We start from the raw sequence: 14,904 nt of genomic DNA on the forward strand, positions 1-14,904 counted from the left end.
AAAAGAAAAATAATGACATCTTGATTTTTTTTTTTTTTTTTTTGTAGGATCAAAAAATTATTTCACTCACCTGGACTGGTGTCAGGAAAACAGAATCTAAATCACACAAATACACTTCAAATGTGGGATGATGTATATTTATTCCCCATGCACAAAATTTCTCCCCCCATCTCCTAGCTGGCACCACTGAGGCTGAGCTAAAAAAAACCTTTTTAGACTCACTTGGAACTTGCTGCTGTAGCACTTGCTTGCTCTCTGTAGCCCAGTTTCTGGATGTTTGAGCTCACATTCACAGGCACATGCCAATACAAAAACCCATATTGAGTTCAGTGGGATCATTTGTGGCATTTTTCTTCTTGGTATGATTTCATGGTTTTGGCAAGTATTTATGCCTCTGTCTCCATTAAGAAGCATTTCAATTCCTTGGTCTCTGGGTAACTCATCTTTGTTGCAAACTCCTCCAACTTTCTACAATAAGGCCAAATTTTCAAAGCCATCAATGTGCTCAGGTTAGGAGAGAGGCACAAAAGGGGTAAGAGCATGGCAAAAATATTTCTGGAAGAGGGTACCAAGTACCTGTGTAGAGAACTGACTGCATGTGCACAGGATTCAAGATACCTGTATGTTGTGCCAGGGACCAAGGATAGCATGACCAAGGATTATACTCAATAAATATTTCTGAACCAAGCAGAGGTGATAGAAGATATCTACTAAGATTCCTCTTAAAGGAAGTATGGTCTCATGGACAGAAACTGTCTTTTTTTTTCCTCTGTTTGTATACTACACATATTCTCTATGTACACTATACATATAATATGCGGAATTACACTCAGTTCCCTTGGGTTTCCCAAGATAACTCAATTAACAATACAAAAAATAAGCAGTTGAAGAACTTAGATAATCCAAAGTTCATTTAAGTAGTTAAATTGTAGCCACCTTTTTGTTCCTTTTTAAATTCTGCGTTTGGAAGGAATATTCAGGAACACCTAATGTTCAAGATGTGCAGGTCTAACATGAATTTTATCTAAAGACAAGCTGAATGGAAAAGACTACATTTTCAACACTGTCAGATTGTTAGTCCTGAGTAAAACTGCAAATGTGATCAGCACATTCCTTAGAAAACAAAAAGAAGTGTTTTGTAGTGTAGAATAGCAGTATCCTGCTATTCTTTTTGGTGGCTTCTGACTGAGGGGATTAATGCAAGAAAGGCATGGTGAACTACACCAGTCCAACACTTGGTCTTTTTTCTCTGGGTGCTGCTCACCTGGTTTTTCTACTTGACTCCACAGTGCAAAGCTTTCTAGGTGACCTATATCATTCTTCCGTGATGGATAAAGCTGCTGACAGTCTTACAGCAGACAAAATTTATTAAATGGATGCAAGTTTGGAAATCTTATTTTCTAATGTTTTGCTGCAGCATCTTAATAACCACATTCAATATTCCTAATCAGTTACTTCTTCTTAAAATGTCACTTAATTGATTAGGAATCCTGATAATAAAAGGAAATAAGCCATTTTTCATGTCATTATTACTCTTAATGCAGCTCTCACTTTTCCCTTACACCCTAGTATATTGCTACCATGGCTAGTGACGTGTGCACAAGGGACCAAATCAAAAGGGTTTTTTTAAGCTATCCCAGACAATTTTCCAACACTGCAAGTCTCTGACTACTGCTCATTCTCCTGATTGGTCCTTCTCCAGTACCACAGCATCTTCTCCCCTTTTCTGATCTTAAACTAGTCTAGTTCTCTACTTCTTCAGAAGGCAGTTCCAAAAGCTGCATTTCTGCTGTAATTTTATTGAGGCTTGGATAGTTATCAGTCTAGACAGACAATTTAATCGGGATGGAAATGTGCCAAGTACTCCCTAGCAGCCAAGACTGATATGAGATCTCTAAGGAAGAGCCAAAAATGGAGTACACCAAGTCAATTTTTTTCCTTATTTCAGGATGTCGTTCTTCTCTAAATCATATAGCAGATGGAGCCTCTTCCTTTTCTCAGCCAGCCTGATTCATTCAAGTGTTTGCGTTCTTACAACTATAACAAAAAGCAATTTTGCAGAGATGTCCCAAGGGATATAAAAGGGATGCCAGTGTACCTAATCCCACAAAAAAAAAAATAGAGATGATGCATCAAAAACGGTATTTACCTGCCCTGAACACTTTGCACTTGTTCCATTAAGAGTGTAGAAACTTGGCATAAAATAAACCTTTTGTGTTCCAGCTGGTCCTCAGAGACCAGGGAGGCTGGGTTTAATTTCTGGTTATAACCAGCTCAACACACTAAGTCTGGTCATGTTCAATAAGAACTTCGATGAGCAGATTCACAAGCAGTGAAATTTCAACAGTATGAGTTGAGTGTAATCAATAAGAATGTGTGTGAGCACAGACTCAGGAATAGTGTGATTTACCACTCTGATATTAGAGCTCTGGCCAAGTTCAGTAAGAACTTACATGATCCAGAGTCACAAATAGAATAGTTTATTGAAGAAACAGGAAAACAGGTTCTGGACTGATAGTGGTAAATGCACTAAGTGCAGAGAGTTAATTAACAGAGATCTATTACAAATACATGTCTGTGTGTATATATATATGTATATGTAAATAAATATTCCTGGAACTGCTCCAATAGAGATGCTCACCTAAATGCTTTCCTTTGGGAAGGAGGAGAGACACAGTCCATTGACTGATCCCAAACAAGCAGAGTTGGTTTCCACCCTCTCTTATCCTTTTATCTTTCTTTTTCTGCCCCAAAGCCCTCTTCTTGTATAGGATAAGTCTTAGCCCATCCCAAAAGGAGGGAACAATTGCATGTTACAGGTGGGGATTGGTGACTGTAACAATACATGTAAGGCATGTTCTCTTTTCACTTGCACTCTCAGGGGGTGAAAGTTAATAAGCAAACCGGGATCCATGACAGTCTTGGCTACTTTGACTCAGAACACATAGCTGATACAAAGAGTAAAATAAACACTTTGGTCCTCCCCCACCTAGGAAAGAGGCAGTGAGGATGTCTGACATTTACCAGAGAACTTTTTCATGCATATTTATCTCCTTGAAGGACCAGATTTGTAGCAAGTCTTGTTTGGCACGATGAAAGGGGTAGTGAAGCCAATGCTGGTCTGGAAGCAGGGCTGCTCTTCTATGCTTCACTGGAACAACACCGGGCAGTGAGGGTCCCCTTTGCTCTGAACGGGGTTCAGTTGTTAGGCCTTACTGGAGCCAGGTGCAAGATAAGAAAGAGGCTCAGCTCATGTTTTTCCCAACCAGCCTCAGCAATTCTTCACCAGCTTAAGGCAACTTTTGTAGTAAGTCTGACGATTTATGATAACTCTGGAATGAAAAATACAGTATGGTCATAGGGAACTGAAAGGTTTAGAAGGAAGGTAAATCAGAGGATAAACAGATGAGGTTGCAGAAATGGCAGTACAAGAAACAAGGCCAACAAGAAAGAAAAAGCTCCTAACATCCACTCTGGAGCATGCAGCATGTTATTTGTGCCCTGTAGAATAAACAAACAATCTATTGGCATTTTTAAAAAATCTTCTCTCTCCAGTATTGTTCAAATGATACTGCAAGAAATGCAGTATTTCAGGATTTATCAGAGAAAACTTTGAGAAAAAAGGTCACCATAAATATACCTACTCAAAAAAATTAGGAATTGAATGTAACGGCTGGAGGCAATTTGGCACCTGCATAACTGCATCACCTTGAATTTTAATTGTCTTGTAAAGAAATGTTATTTCTTCCCTAATGCACACAGACTGCTGATGTACTGAGAATATTTTCTTACTGTTTTTGAGAGGAATTCCTGAAAGAAAATCTTACACTTCATGAGAGGATTTGAGAGTATGATTTTAATACAGGAAACAGAATTACTATTTCAGACACAGTAAAAAAGGAGAAGTAATTGTTGAATTGTCTGCACAAATGATACATAATAAATCTAATTATCATAAAAGGTATTGCTTGGGTTAGAGGGCTGCTCTTTTTTTTTTTTTTTTTTTTTTACTTCAAAGGGACTTTACAAATAGAATGGGAAGAAAGAAGGAAAGGGGATATGCAGAATTTTCTTAAGGTCAAAGGCCCTAGTCTGGTAAGACGTTCTGATGGCACAGAGACAGCACAGCTGCAGGCAGAAAGTTGGGATACTGCTCAGAAATTCAGTGTGCAGTTGTCAGTGATTGCCAGTGATCCCACTTGCTCATGATCATGGAAATGCCTTGAAAAATATGTGGAATTCAACACCTGTGAATTTTTAGGTCTTCATTTTTTTTAAATGAAACATGCCTGTTTACCTTTTGGAAGCTATAAAATGTTTCTTAAAGCTCAACACTCAGAAAAATCAATTAATAGTGAATATGGTAAAATGGAACTAAAGGGAAATGTTAATAAATTTGAGTCAAGCTGATGACTAGAATTTTTAGTTGGAAGACAGACTAGAAAATCCATATAGATTGAAAAAGTTAAACTTCTTTGCAATAAAGTATTTGTGTTCAGACATGCCAAAAGCTTGAGTATATTTTTTTTTTCAAAATAACATTCTCTCCTTTTAAAAATAGCTAAAACAAGAAAAAGACTAAGCAAAAGACATAATTCTAAAAGAAATGGGGGGAAAGCACACTTCACATTTTCTTTGGCCAGAATTGGTTTTGCCTTTTCAGACAGGAATTCTTGCTTTTGTCCAGGTTTAGTTTTCAGCCCCAAGTATCTGTTTAGTTCCAAGCTTTCTTTTTATTTACTTTTTTGTTTGTTTGCATACTGATTTCAAGTTCTAAAATATATTTATATGTAAAAGTTACTGTTTTCTCAATATTTTTCCCTACTTACAGGGCTGGAGCATATGCCTTAGAAGAAGTTTTGGTTAGCCTGGAAAAGAGAAGGCTAAGAGGAAATTAATTACCATCTTCAGCTAACTAAAGAAGAGTTGTAGAGAAAACAGCCATAAGAGGCTACAAGCCACACCACAGGACATTCCAGCTGGAGATAAAGGTAACATTTTTCACAAGAGTGTGGCCAAGTACTGGCACATGAAACTGGAGAACCTGGAGAATCTCCATTCTTGGAGACTTTCAAAACCTGATTAGGCAAGCCTGAGCACCCTGATCAAACTTCAGAATTAGCCCTACTTCTTGCAGGCAATGGGAATACAGGGGTCACTCCAATTTAATCTACTCTGTATTTTTAAATGTGAATGTTTTGCACAGTAGTGCTCTGGGTTAGATCAAAACAATACACAGAATGATTGAGTAGCAACCACATGAGTACCAAAAAGCACTGCTCTGGCAGCTAATGCACACGTCCATAGAAATCCAAGCAGTATTTCATGCTCTACTTTAGACTTTAAGGCTGAGCTTGGCCAATGTCAAGGAGGAAATTTGCATCCTGAGCTTGGTTTGGACCACACCAGTTAACTTTCAACCAAAACTCAGGTAGCATGCTCAGGATATTTTGCATTAAGCACTGTTGGTGTGGTTTGGTTTTCTTGGACCTACACAACCCTCACGTGTTGAAATATCTTCACAGATCCTTACAGCACACAGCAAAGCATGCAACCCTCAATCTCATTCTGTAAAAACTTCTCTCTGGCAAGCTGCAAGACAGCCTTCATGTTGTGTCTGACAGCTTGACCTAAGAAAAAACTACCAAAAAATAGCAGTTATCTCTCAGGGTCATAGGAACATCACATGGTACCCAAATAAAGCCCAGAGGCACAACCTATTCAGTATGGACACAGTTCAGCTAAAGCAGTGTAGGTGTGAGCCAGAGTGTGCTACCCCAGGGTCAGGAACTGAAACAATCCCTGGGACTGTTTTATTGAGCACCATAGACACATATACTATAGACACTACAGTCTTTCAGAGACTCAGGTTTCAATTAGTTTTAAATGAGGCTGGAATTTTTACTCTGTATGGCAATAATGTCTCTCTGAAGTAGATTTTAAAACCAGGAAAACTTTTTTTTCTATTTGATTTTCTAAAAAGTCTAATTTGTATGTAAATTTTTCAATTAAGAATAATTAAGAATGCCAAATCAAGTACCCAAAAATTAGGAAATACCATGTCTAGGACTGACGTTTCAGACTGAATTCACATATGTTCTATGTATTATCATAGTTTCATGATTGACTGGTGAGTTTTTCCTCCTCTTGTGGGACTATACCGCTTTCCATTGACTAAAAACAGGGATGGAAAACACATGATATTCTACTTCAGGCAAGGGGTTTGGTTTTCTGGGTTTCCAAGATTACAGCTGCCAAGAACAGGTCTTTTCTGTGGTAGACCTCACAGCCAAGGGTGCCCAAGCTCCACAGCACCCTGCTACATGAGCCATCAGGGAGAACAGGATGAGATTAGGCTTCCTCTGGATGCCTAAGGTGTGCTGCACTGAAAGCTCACTGAAAGAGAGACATTTTCCTTTGTGACTGTTATTTCCATGAGCTGATTTGGTATTTTGAAATATTTCCACCTACCTCTGGGGCAGAATGACAGTCCAAGTAACAAAATAATTTAGAGTAGGACCTACAAGAACAACCAAGAGAACTGGAATATGTCTACACTGACATCCCTGCAGTTTTCTGACCCTTGCTAGCTCAAGTACTGACAGCACTTGACAGTGAGCAACTTAGACTGCAATGCTACAGGCTAAATGTGTAAATGAGCCTGCATGCCTGGATTCTGTAATTCTGTATTACTGATAAATTAACCACGTGGTTTAATGTTAACTTAGTGCCACTTCTATGAACAGCAACCAACTCTTGATTAAAATGCTGTATTAGGAAAACTGTCTTGCCTATGAAAAAAAAGTTGTGAAAACTCTGCTAACACACATAGTACAGGAGACATTTAATGTACACTTAATACAATTTCATACAACCAATGATATGAGCTAACAGGCCTATAATTAGGTGTTTGCTTTTCATTAATACAAGCAGTTTTTTCTCAGATGGGTAGCAAGTCTTTGCATATTTATTCTTCTCAGTGTTTAGGACTGATAGAAAGTTAAATGTGAATAGTCTGCCAAAGTGCTTTTCACCTCCCAAGGCATTGAGCTCTATCAGTCATAATGACAACTTAGCTTTGATGACTAAACACTACTTATGTCAAAGGTGTAATGAGAACAGACTTATCCATCATACAGGGAATTAAGTTTAGTAGTTTTAGCAGAATGTTTCTGTGTTTGAATTACATGGCTATGCACAAGAATGTGAACTAAAATCAAAAATAGTGTAAAATTGAGAAATACTTTGAAGAACACATTACTCCTTAACAGTGAATTTTGATTTAGGGTTCTGTCTCAGCTCAAAAAGCTGATCATTCCAACAGCAAAAAAAAAAAAAGGTCAGAGAGGGACATGGGTTACTCATATAACAGAACTCTTCCCTTAGGAAAGAAATTCTTCCAGAAGCACTGTGTCAGAAAAAACTGTAACTGTTCTAAGTCCTGCTTTGACCACTCTGAGAAGGCAGTTGAGTGCTAGCCCAGATCCACCAGCCATGTCCCAGGTAAACAAGCCCTCAGGGGACAGTATTTTTTTGCAACATGCACCTTCCTTCAGCAACCTCCTTCAAGCTTCGCTCCTAACTGAGCTCTGTGCTTTATCTCTCTCGCAACCCCAAATTTAGGAGTTCATGGGGATTTTGCCCCAACTACCCCGGATACTGTTGGATAAGACCTTGAATTCCCAGCTATGACTCAGGTAAACATGTCCTCACATAAATTTAAGCACAGTTGTCTTGGGGTGATTCTATGATGATTAGTCTATTACCTGGTTATCTGCTTCATGCCCAAAAATGGTTGCTGTAGACTTCAGGTGGGTCTGTGGGAAGAAAGGAGCCTTGGGTGGGCTTCTCTAAAGCCTCACACCCAGGAGTCTGGTGTGCCATGTGATCTGGGCTTTTCCTTGGCTAGCATGGGTTTTTTTGTTAGCCAAGGCAGAAAGGTCTTTCCCTGGCCTTGGAGAGGCTGCAGCAGCAATTCTTCAATGGCTCTTCGAAGTGAACTGGATGGTTTGGTTTTGGTCTGAGATCAGAGACTGGCAGGAAAGATGGCCCCATGTCTTGGAAAAAGCTAAACCAGCAAGAGAAAGCTCACCTGCTTCATCTGCTGTGAAAAGGCTATCAATGTCAGAGACTCAATAGGTTTCACATCTGCTTGCCCAAACTGCTGCTTGAAGCTACTGGGGGTTTTTTTTCTGTTTATTTGTTTTCCCTGAAAATCCATGCCATTTTGTCCCCATCAAGTGGCAAACCACTGTTGGTTGTTTTCTTTCCCTGGCATTTTGGGTTTTTGTTCCTGCGTGTGTGTGTGTGTGCATGGAGGTGGAGGGGACTAAGTTCTGACAATTCAATGTCTAACAATTATTTACTTTTTATTGTGACGTGTGGGCACTCTGTCAATAAATGGTTGGGGGTTTTTTCACTTTCATACCCTAGTATTCATTTCTTATTGACAGAAAGGGATTGTTGAAACCCTTTTTTTTAGAGGAAACACTCATTCCAGAGTGTTTTTCCCCTAAACTTGTCTCTAAACCAAGACAACAGCACAAGACTTCAGGAGAGAATTCTTCTGATACTCTATTGTTTCCTTTGGCAGCCTCTTTCTAGGCTAAACTGGACTAAAGCTTCTACTCTTTGTGTCTCTTCCAACTCTTATCCCAAACCTAGGTGTCAGGTGAGATCTAGCTCAACATTCTCAAGCCATAGCCCAGGTGAACATGTCCTCAGGGAACAATTATTTTTGCCCCTGTCCCTTCCTTTGGCAATCCTTTTTCAATCCCCGACCAAATGAAGTGCTAGGCTTTCTCTCTTTTCCCGAAGCTGAACATAATAACCAGATCCCCAATCATAGGTTTGGGCTGAGACAGTCGAAGCCCCTAACCATGAACCAGATGGAAACTTCTCTGAGAATAATTCTTTCCTTCCCCACTCCAAATGAGGATTCAAACTTAGCCTGTCTCCCATCTGTAAGCCTAATTGTAGCCACAACTCCAGCACCTGGTATCTGCAGAGACCAGCCAAAGACCCCAAGTCATAGCTATGATGAACAAGTTATCCTAAGAGAATTCCAACATCAAATCTTTTTATCAAAATGGAGCTCTAAGCTCTGCCTTGTTGAAAGTCTAATTAGTCTGAATGCAAAGGATAGGTTGAGCCTTAGTTCCAGATCCTGAAGTAGCACCCAGATTAAAAAGATTTCAGGGAAATCTTACTTCAGCTGCTCTTTTTCTGCCTCACACCAACTGTAGCCCCAGGTTTTATCTCTCTCCCAATCAGGGAGAGAGATGTTAACATTAATATTAACATTACCCTAATCCCAGTCATCAGTTGAGCCTTCTCCAAGATGCCCAGCCATGGCCTGGATGAAAAATATCTCCAGGAAGAATTCTATTCATGTCCTACTCCTTTTCGGCAGCTCTTGGTGGCTCCACACCAACTGCATCTCTAGGCATGATGACCCTCATTCTCCTAAACCAATGTTTAACTCTAAGCCCATTCTTCAGCCTGGGCTGAGTCTTGGCTCAAGGCACCCAGCCATGATCTAGATGAGAAATTTGTCAATGAAAATTCTGTCTGCAGACTACTTCTCCAGCTACTTGTTAAGATTAGTAATGGTGATTCTTGGAACAGGGATGTTTTTGTTGTTGTTGCTCCCTCCTTCCAGAAAAATCATGAGTACATAACTTATTTTCAGGGAATTATATACTGAGTTCACTTTAAAGCAACGCAGAGTCACGATCTATATAAGACAGAAAAATTGCTTCAAGATTTTTTCAATTTCCTGTCACAACAACCTGGCATGTGTTTTGTTGGGATTCTGCTTATTTAACTGATCAGAGGATTAATCTGCTTCTGCTGCATCCATCTGACTTCTAGTCTAAAGAATATCTACAGCTGCAAGACACATGGCTTCAGTATTGTTCCAGATAATCATAAACTCTTGAAACAGGTATTTTGAGACTGAAAAGCAATAGTTAGGTTTTCTTCATGCCATGACAACTGGCAGGTATGGAGTTTTAAATATGGTGAAAAGGTATTGTGTAAGGTATGTCTAAGAGCTGTTGTGGTAAAACAAGGAATGTTTGCACAGTCAACAGAGCTGATATTTTAAAAAATAAGTTTAAGCTTTGTCTCCATTCTTTTTGGTTTTGCCATTATTTTCTCTTTTTTAATGTGTCATGTGTGTAATGTGTCAATTTCATGCTGTGGTCTTCAAGAAAATACCATGAGAAAGATGATGCTTTATATCAGCACTGCTGAAAGAGTCCTTGAGGTAACTTTGATCAGATCTATTAATACAGCTGAACATTAATACTAGAATAATACGTGTCAAAATTACTTGCAAAGAAAATTTTTGCTTTATTTGATGAGTATAGCCAGAGTAGTATACTTGTTTCCAACTGTTTTAATGAGTCACACAGTCTTTCTGCAAAATATTTCAATTTACTACAATTGTATGCCTATTTATGGCTCTATCTCATTGTATCACAATAAAAATATATTTATTCCTTTCAGAATAACTTACTTTACCAGCCGAATCAAACCGAAACTGGCTATTTCCAGGTGCGAATCTGCTCCCTTTGTGCTTTTTTAAGACAGAACTGTTTTTCCGACAAGAGCTCGGCTCCTCACGATGCTGCCACTTGGTGGTGTCCTGGCGCTGCAGTGAAAACCATCGTGTCACTCGCTTGGATTGTGGAATTCAGTCCCACCAGGTTCTTGTGGTGTTTTCTTTAAAATGAACAATATCTATTGTTCTTTGGCCTCGGTTTTATACATACATACATACATATATATATTTATTTATTTATAGATATATACAAAACACAAAACAACCACTGTAGCTGAATGATGTTTTCAAAATTGTTAGGCATATTTTTTTGACTGATATATTTAAAACTATATGATCACTGTTCTGTCAGTGCAATATTTTAAACTTCTTAGAATGCTTTATTTGGGATGTTAGGGTGGCTGAAATGTGCAACCAGTTGCAATAACAGTTAATATTCTCTGAAAAATGAAAACAGTCTACGCTAAAGCATCCTTGACTAACTGATGTCCTTCTATGACAAGGTGACCCACTTAGTGGATGAGGGAAAGAAAGGCTGTGGATGTTGCCCCCCTGGACTCTAGTAAAGCCTTTGACACTGTCTCCCACAGCATTCTCCTGGAGAAGCTGGCTGCTGAGAATTTGGGTGAGTGCACTGTTTGCTGGATGAAATATTGGCTCAATGTCAGGCCCAGAGAGTGGTGGTGAATGGAACTAATCCAGTTGGCAGCTGGTCACTAGTGGTGCTACGCAGGGATCAGTACTGGGTCCAGTTCTGTTTAACATCTTTATCAATGACCTCGACAAGGGGATCAAGTTGACCCTCAGCAAATTTGCAAGCTGACACCAAGTTGTGTGGGAGTGTTGATCTGCTGGAGGGTAAGAAGGCTCTGGAGGGATCTGGACAGGTCAGATTGATGGGCTGAGGCCAGTTTTAAGAGGTTCAATGAGACTGAATGCAGGGTCCTGCTCTTGGGTCACAGCAACCACACGCAGTGTCACAGGCTTAGGGCACAGTGTCTGAAAAGCTGCCCAGTGGAAAAGGGCCTGGGAGTGCTGGTGTCCGGAGAAAAGCAACAGAGCTGATTAAGGGGCTGGAGCAGGGAGTCCTGTGAAGAGCAGCTGAGGGAACGGGGGATGTTTAGCTTGGAAAAAAATGAGGCTCAGGGGTGACTATCGCTCTCTACAAATACCTGAAAAGAGAGCGTAGCCGAGGCGGGGGGGAGGGGGGGGGACCTCTTCTCCTAGGAAACCAGTGACATGGCCAGAGGACACCACCTCAAGCTGTGCCGGGGGAGCTTCACTTCGGACATTAGGAGGAATTTCTTCACAGAAAGGGTGGTCGGGCATTGGAATGGGCTGCCCACTCTGGAGGTGTTTAAGCAAAAGACTGGACGTGGCACTTAGTGCCAAGGTCTAGTTGACAGGGTGGTGCTCGGTCATAGGCCGGTTTTGATGATCTCAGAGGTCGTTTCCAACCCCTTGGCCTCGGCAGCTCCCGCTCCGCTCGCAGCCTGCCACGTCGAGATCGCTCCCGGCACCGCCCTTGGCTGGGCTGGGCTGGGCTGGGCCGGGCGCGCCTGGGAGGAGGAGGCGGAGGAGGCGGGAGGAGCCGCCCCCGCCCCGCGCTCTCCGGTGATGGCGGTGGCGGCGGGGCCGTGACGTCTCGCGCGAGGCGGAGGGCGGGGAGGAGGAAGAGGAGGAGACCCGGGCGGCCCCGAGGCTGAGGCAGCTGCGTCCCGCGGAGGCTCCGCTCGCGTCCCGTGGCGTCCTGCCCCCACCCCCAGTGCCTCCGGTTCGGGCGGGCCGGCGCGGCTCTCCCGAGGCCGCGATGCGCTCGGCCTGAGCGCGCCCTCGCCGCCCCCCCCGGTTCGGGCCTCTGCGAAGCCGGGGACCGCGATGGCTGCGGGAAGCTGGCAGGAGGCGGCGGCCCGGTGGGCTGAGGAGGCGGCGGCCCCGGTGCGGGACGCCTTGTCGGGCGGGCTGGGGCTGCTGCGTGCCGAACTGGGCCTCGAACTGGGCCTCGACCCGCAGGCGCTGCCCACCTGGCTCGCCCTGGCGGTGCCGGCCGCGCTGGGGCTCGTGCTGCTGGGGCTGCTGCTGGCCGCGGCCTGCGGGGGCGGCCTCCGCAAGAAGCCGGCGCGGAGCGCGGCCGTGAGGAAGGGTGACGAGGCGGTCGGCGCGGGCCTGACGGCGGGCGGGAGCCAGGGCAAGGCGGCGGGCCCGGGGCCCGGGCAGCTGAACCTCAAAGGGGATGAGCAGAAGAAGCGAAACAGGAAGAAGCTGCCGGAGAAAGCGGCGCGGGTGAGAGCGGTGTGAGGGCCGGGAGGGCGGCGGGGGTGAAAGCGTTCTGACAGCGGCGGGACGGGGCGGGCAGTGGCACCCAGTGGGGAGGCGAGGGCGTCGCGTCTGGCGAGTGGCCCCGAGCGCGGCTGACGCTCCCCAGCGCCTGTCGCCGGTGGAAGGATCTGGGTGCCATAGAGCTTCCCCCCGAGCCGCCGTGCGATATTTGCCTGTGGAAGGAGGGGATGGGGGGTGGTCCTGACTGCTCTGGAGCTCTCTCCTGTCGTCTGGGTTATCTGGTTGCTTTGAAAACTTGGGAGGAGCAGCGCTACCACAAGTAAACTACGTGTTAATAGTTCTGGGTGATGAGGAAAAGGCTGGCTTTTTGGAAGCATTTTATTGTAAACAAAAATTACATGAAAGCTGCTGTTACTATTAGTATTCACTGAATAATAGGGTTACCAACCAGTAGTGTAAATCTTATCATGGCTTAGAATTACAAGCCAGGAGTTGTAGTATAGGTAGGTAAAGACTGTTGGAAGCAGCATTCTAAGCCTTATAAATGCTGTGATGATTCAAACTTGAGTAAGCTTTTTGCACTGTATTTTCAATAGAACATGTTAGTGTCAATGTTGCTGTCAGCGTGCCTCAATAGGAATATGTCTGATTTAGTTGTTACAGTAAGGATCATCTCCTTTAATAAGGAAATCTGTGTCTTAACAGCCCCTTAAAAAGAGATAATTCCTGTAACTTATATTTTTTTAAATCGTCATTATGTGGTGTGGGAACCTCCCATCTTTGGCGGTATGCGTCCACTTAAGAGAAAATTAGTAGAGTGCAGAAATTGTCAACTGTCCTTTTAAAGCTTACAGTTGTCACAGTTTTGGGGCTTGAAGGGATTGCTTCTATAGCTTTTATATTGTTAGGATGTTTGTAATCCTATTTATGTCCAAATGGATTATAGGAATGAAAGTGTAACAGATGTCCCCTGCCTATTACAACTGTGTCGTATAATTATATCTTGCTCTATAAAATCTGAATTGTTTCCCTAATGACGAGAGAAAGGAGAGACAATGGGTTTGTACATCCATTTGAGTCTGTGGCAGCATTAAGATTTGAGAAGTTTGGGAAACTTTTTCGTGAGAGTATAAGGCTAGAACATCTTAAGCAGAAAAAAAAAAGTCTGCATATGCCACCGCACTGGACTACTGAAGTTGTTTCTGGAAGTTGCAAGAGACTGAGCACCAAGAAGAGGAAACATGATTTAGAATCTTTCCAGTGTAGCTAGGTTCTCCATTTTGGAGAAGGCATACTAAAGATGTAATTTTTTTGCCGTCTTGAGAAGCAGATACTTCAGTGTTAAATAAATATGTTATGCTTTCTTGACAACAAAGACTAATCTTAGACGTTAAATCGATTTTACTTGATTTATTTAGTTGAAACTCCAGTATGAAAACAAATCATAAAGTCTTGCAAGTCATTGCCTAAGACATTAAAAAATGCCTCCACAGAAGATAGTGATTAGGTAGATATCACTGTTGATTTGACAGTGCTTTGTTGTATAGGGCTTCATAAAGGCAAGCTTCAGTAATTTTATATCAAAACTAACTGACATTTTTGGTGTTTATAAATAATTGTACTCTGTTGAACTTGGTATACATAGGCATTGAATAAAGTTAAGGCAATATAAGAGCAAATCTTTTTGTAATCAAAAGAGCAAAGTAGTTTTTAAGCTGTGGTTCTGTCTAGTTAAGATTTTAAGAGTTATTTTTACAGTACTTTGTATTTATTATTTCCATGGTGAGATGAAAAAAATCTACCTTCCTCCAAAAGGAAAGGCACAAACTGAATCATTAACTGTAGTGCAAATAAGTTTATACCAGTGACAAAGTTTAATAGGCCTGCCTTGTGCTCATTTTCCAAGATAAGTTTAGAGAGACCAATATTAGCACATCCCGGTGTTTTCTCATTCTCACGTGAAAAATTCTCGAAATAACATTGAAAACTTAAAGATGCAACAAAAATTTTTACTGATTGCTGCCTGTTCATTTTCATCGTGTGGTTTGTGTGCTGTG

General features: G+C 42.1%; 1 protein-coding gene across 2 annotated transcripts in view; it reads left to right on the plus strand.

Annotated features, from left to right (window-relative positions):
- Positions 1 to 12,361: 12,361 nt before the first annotated feature.
- Positions 12,362 to 14,904, plus strand: part of MTDH (metadherin) — a 33,858-nt gene continuing 31,315 nt past the window's right edge. Inside the window, exon 1 of one of the 2 annotated variants that reach the window (XM_088177558.1) lies at positions 12,362 to 12,850. In XM_088177558.1, coding sequence (XP_088033684.1) covers positions 12,446 to 12,850 — 405 coding nt within the window. In that variant the 5' untranslated portion in view covers positions 12,362 to 12,445. The remainder of the gene's footprint in view (positions 12,851 to 14,904) is intronic. The other variant, XM_014879758.2, reaches the window with a different exon arrangement.

Source organism: Sturnus vulgaris, chromosome 1, assembly GCF_052056855.1.
Source record: "Sturnus vulgaris isolate bStuVul1 chromosome 1, bStuVul1.hap1, whole genome shotgun sequence".
Taxonomy (NCBI): domain Eukaryota; kingdom Metazoa; phylum Chordata; class Aves; order Passeriformes; family Sturnidae; genus Sturnus; species Sturnus vulgaris.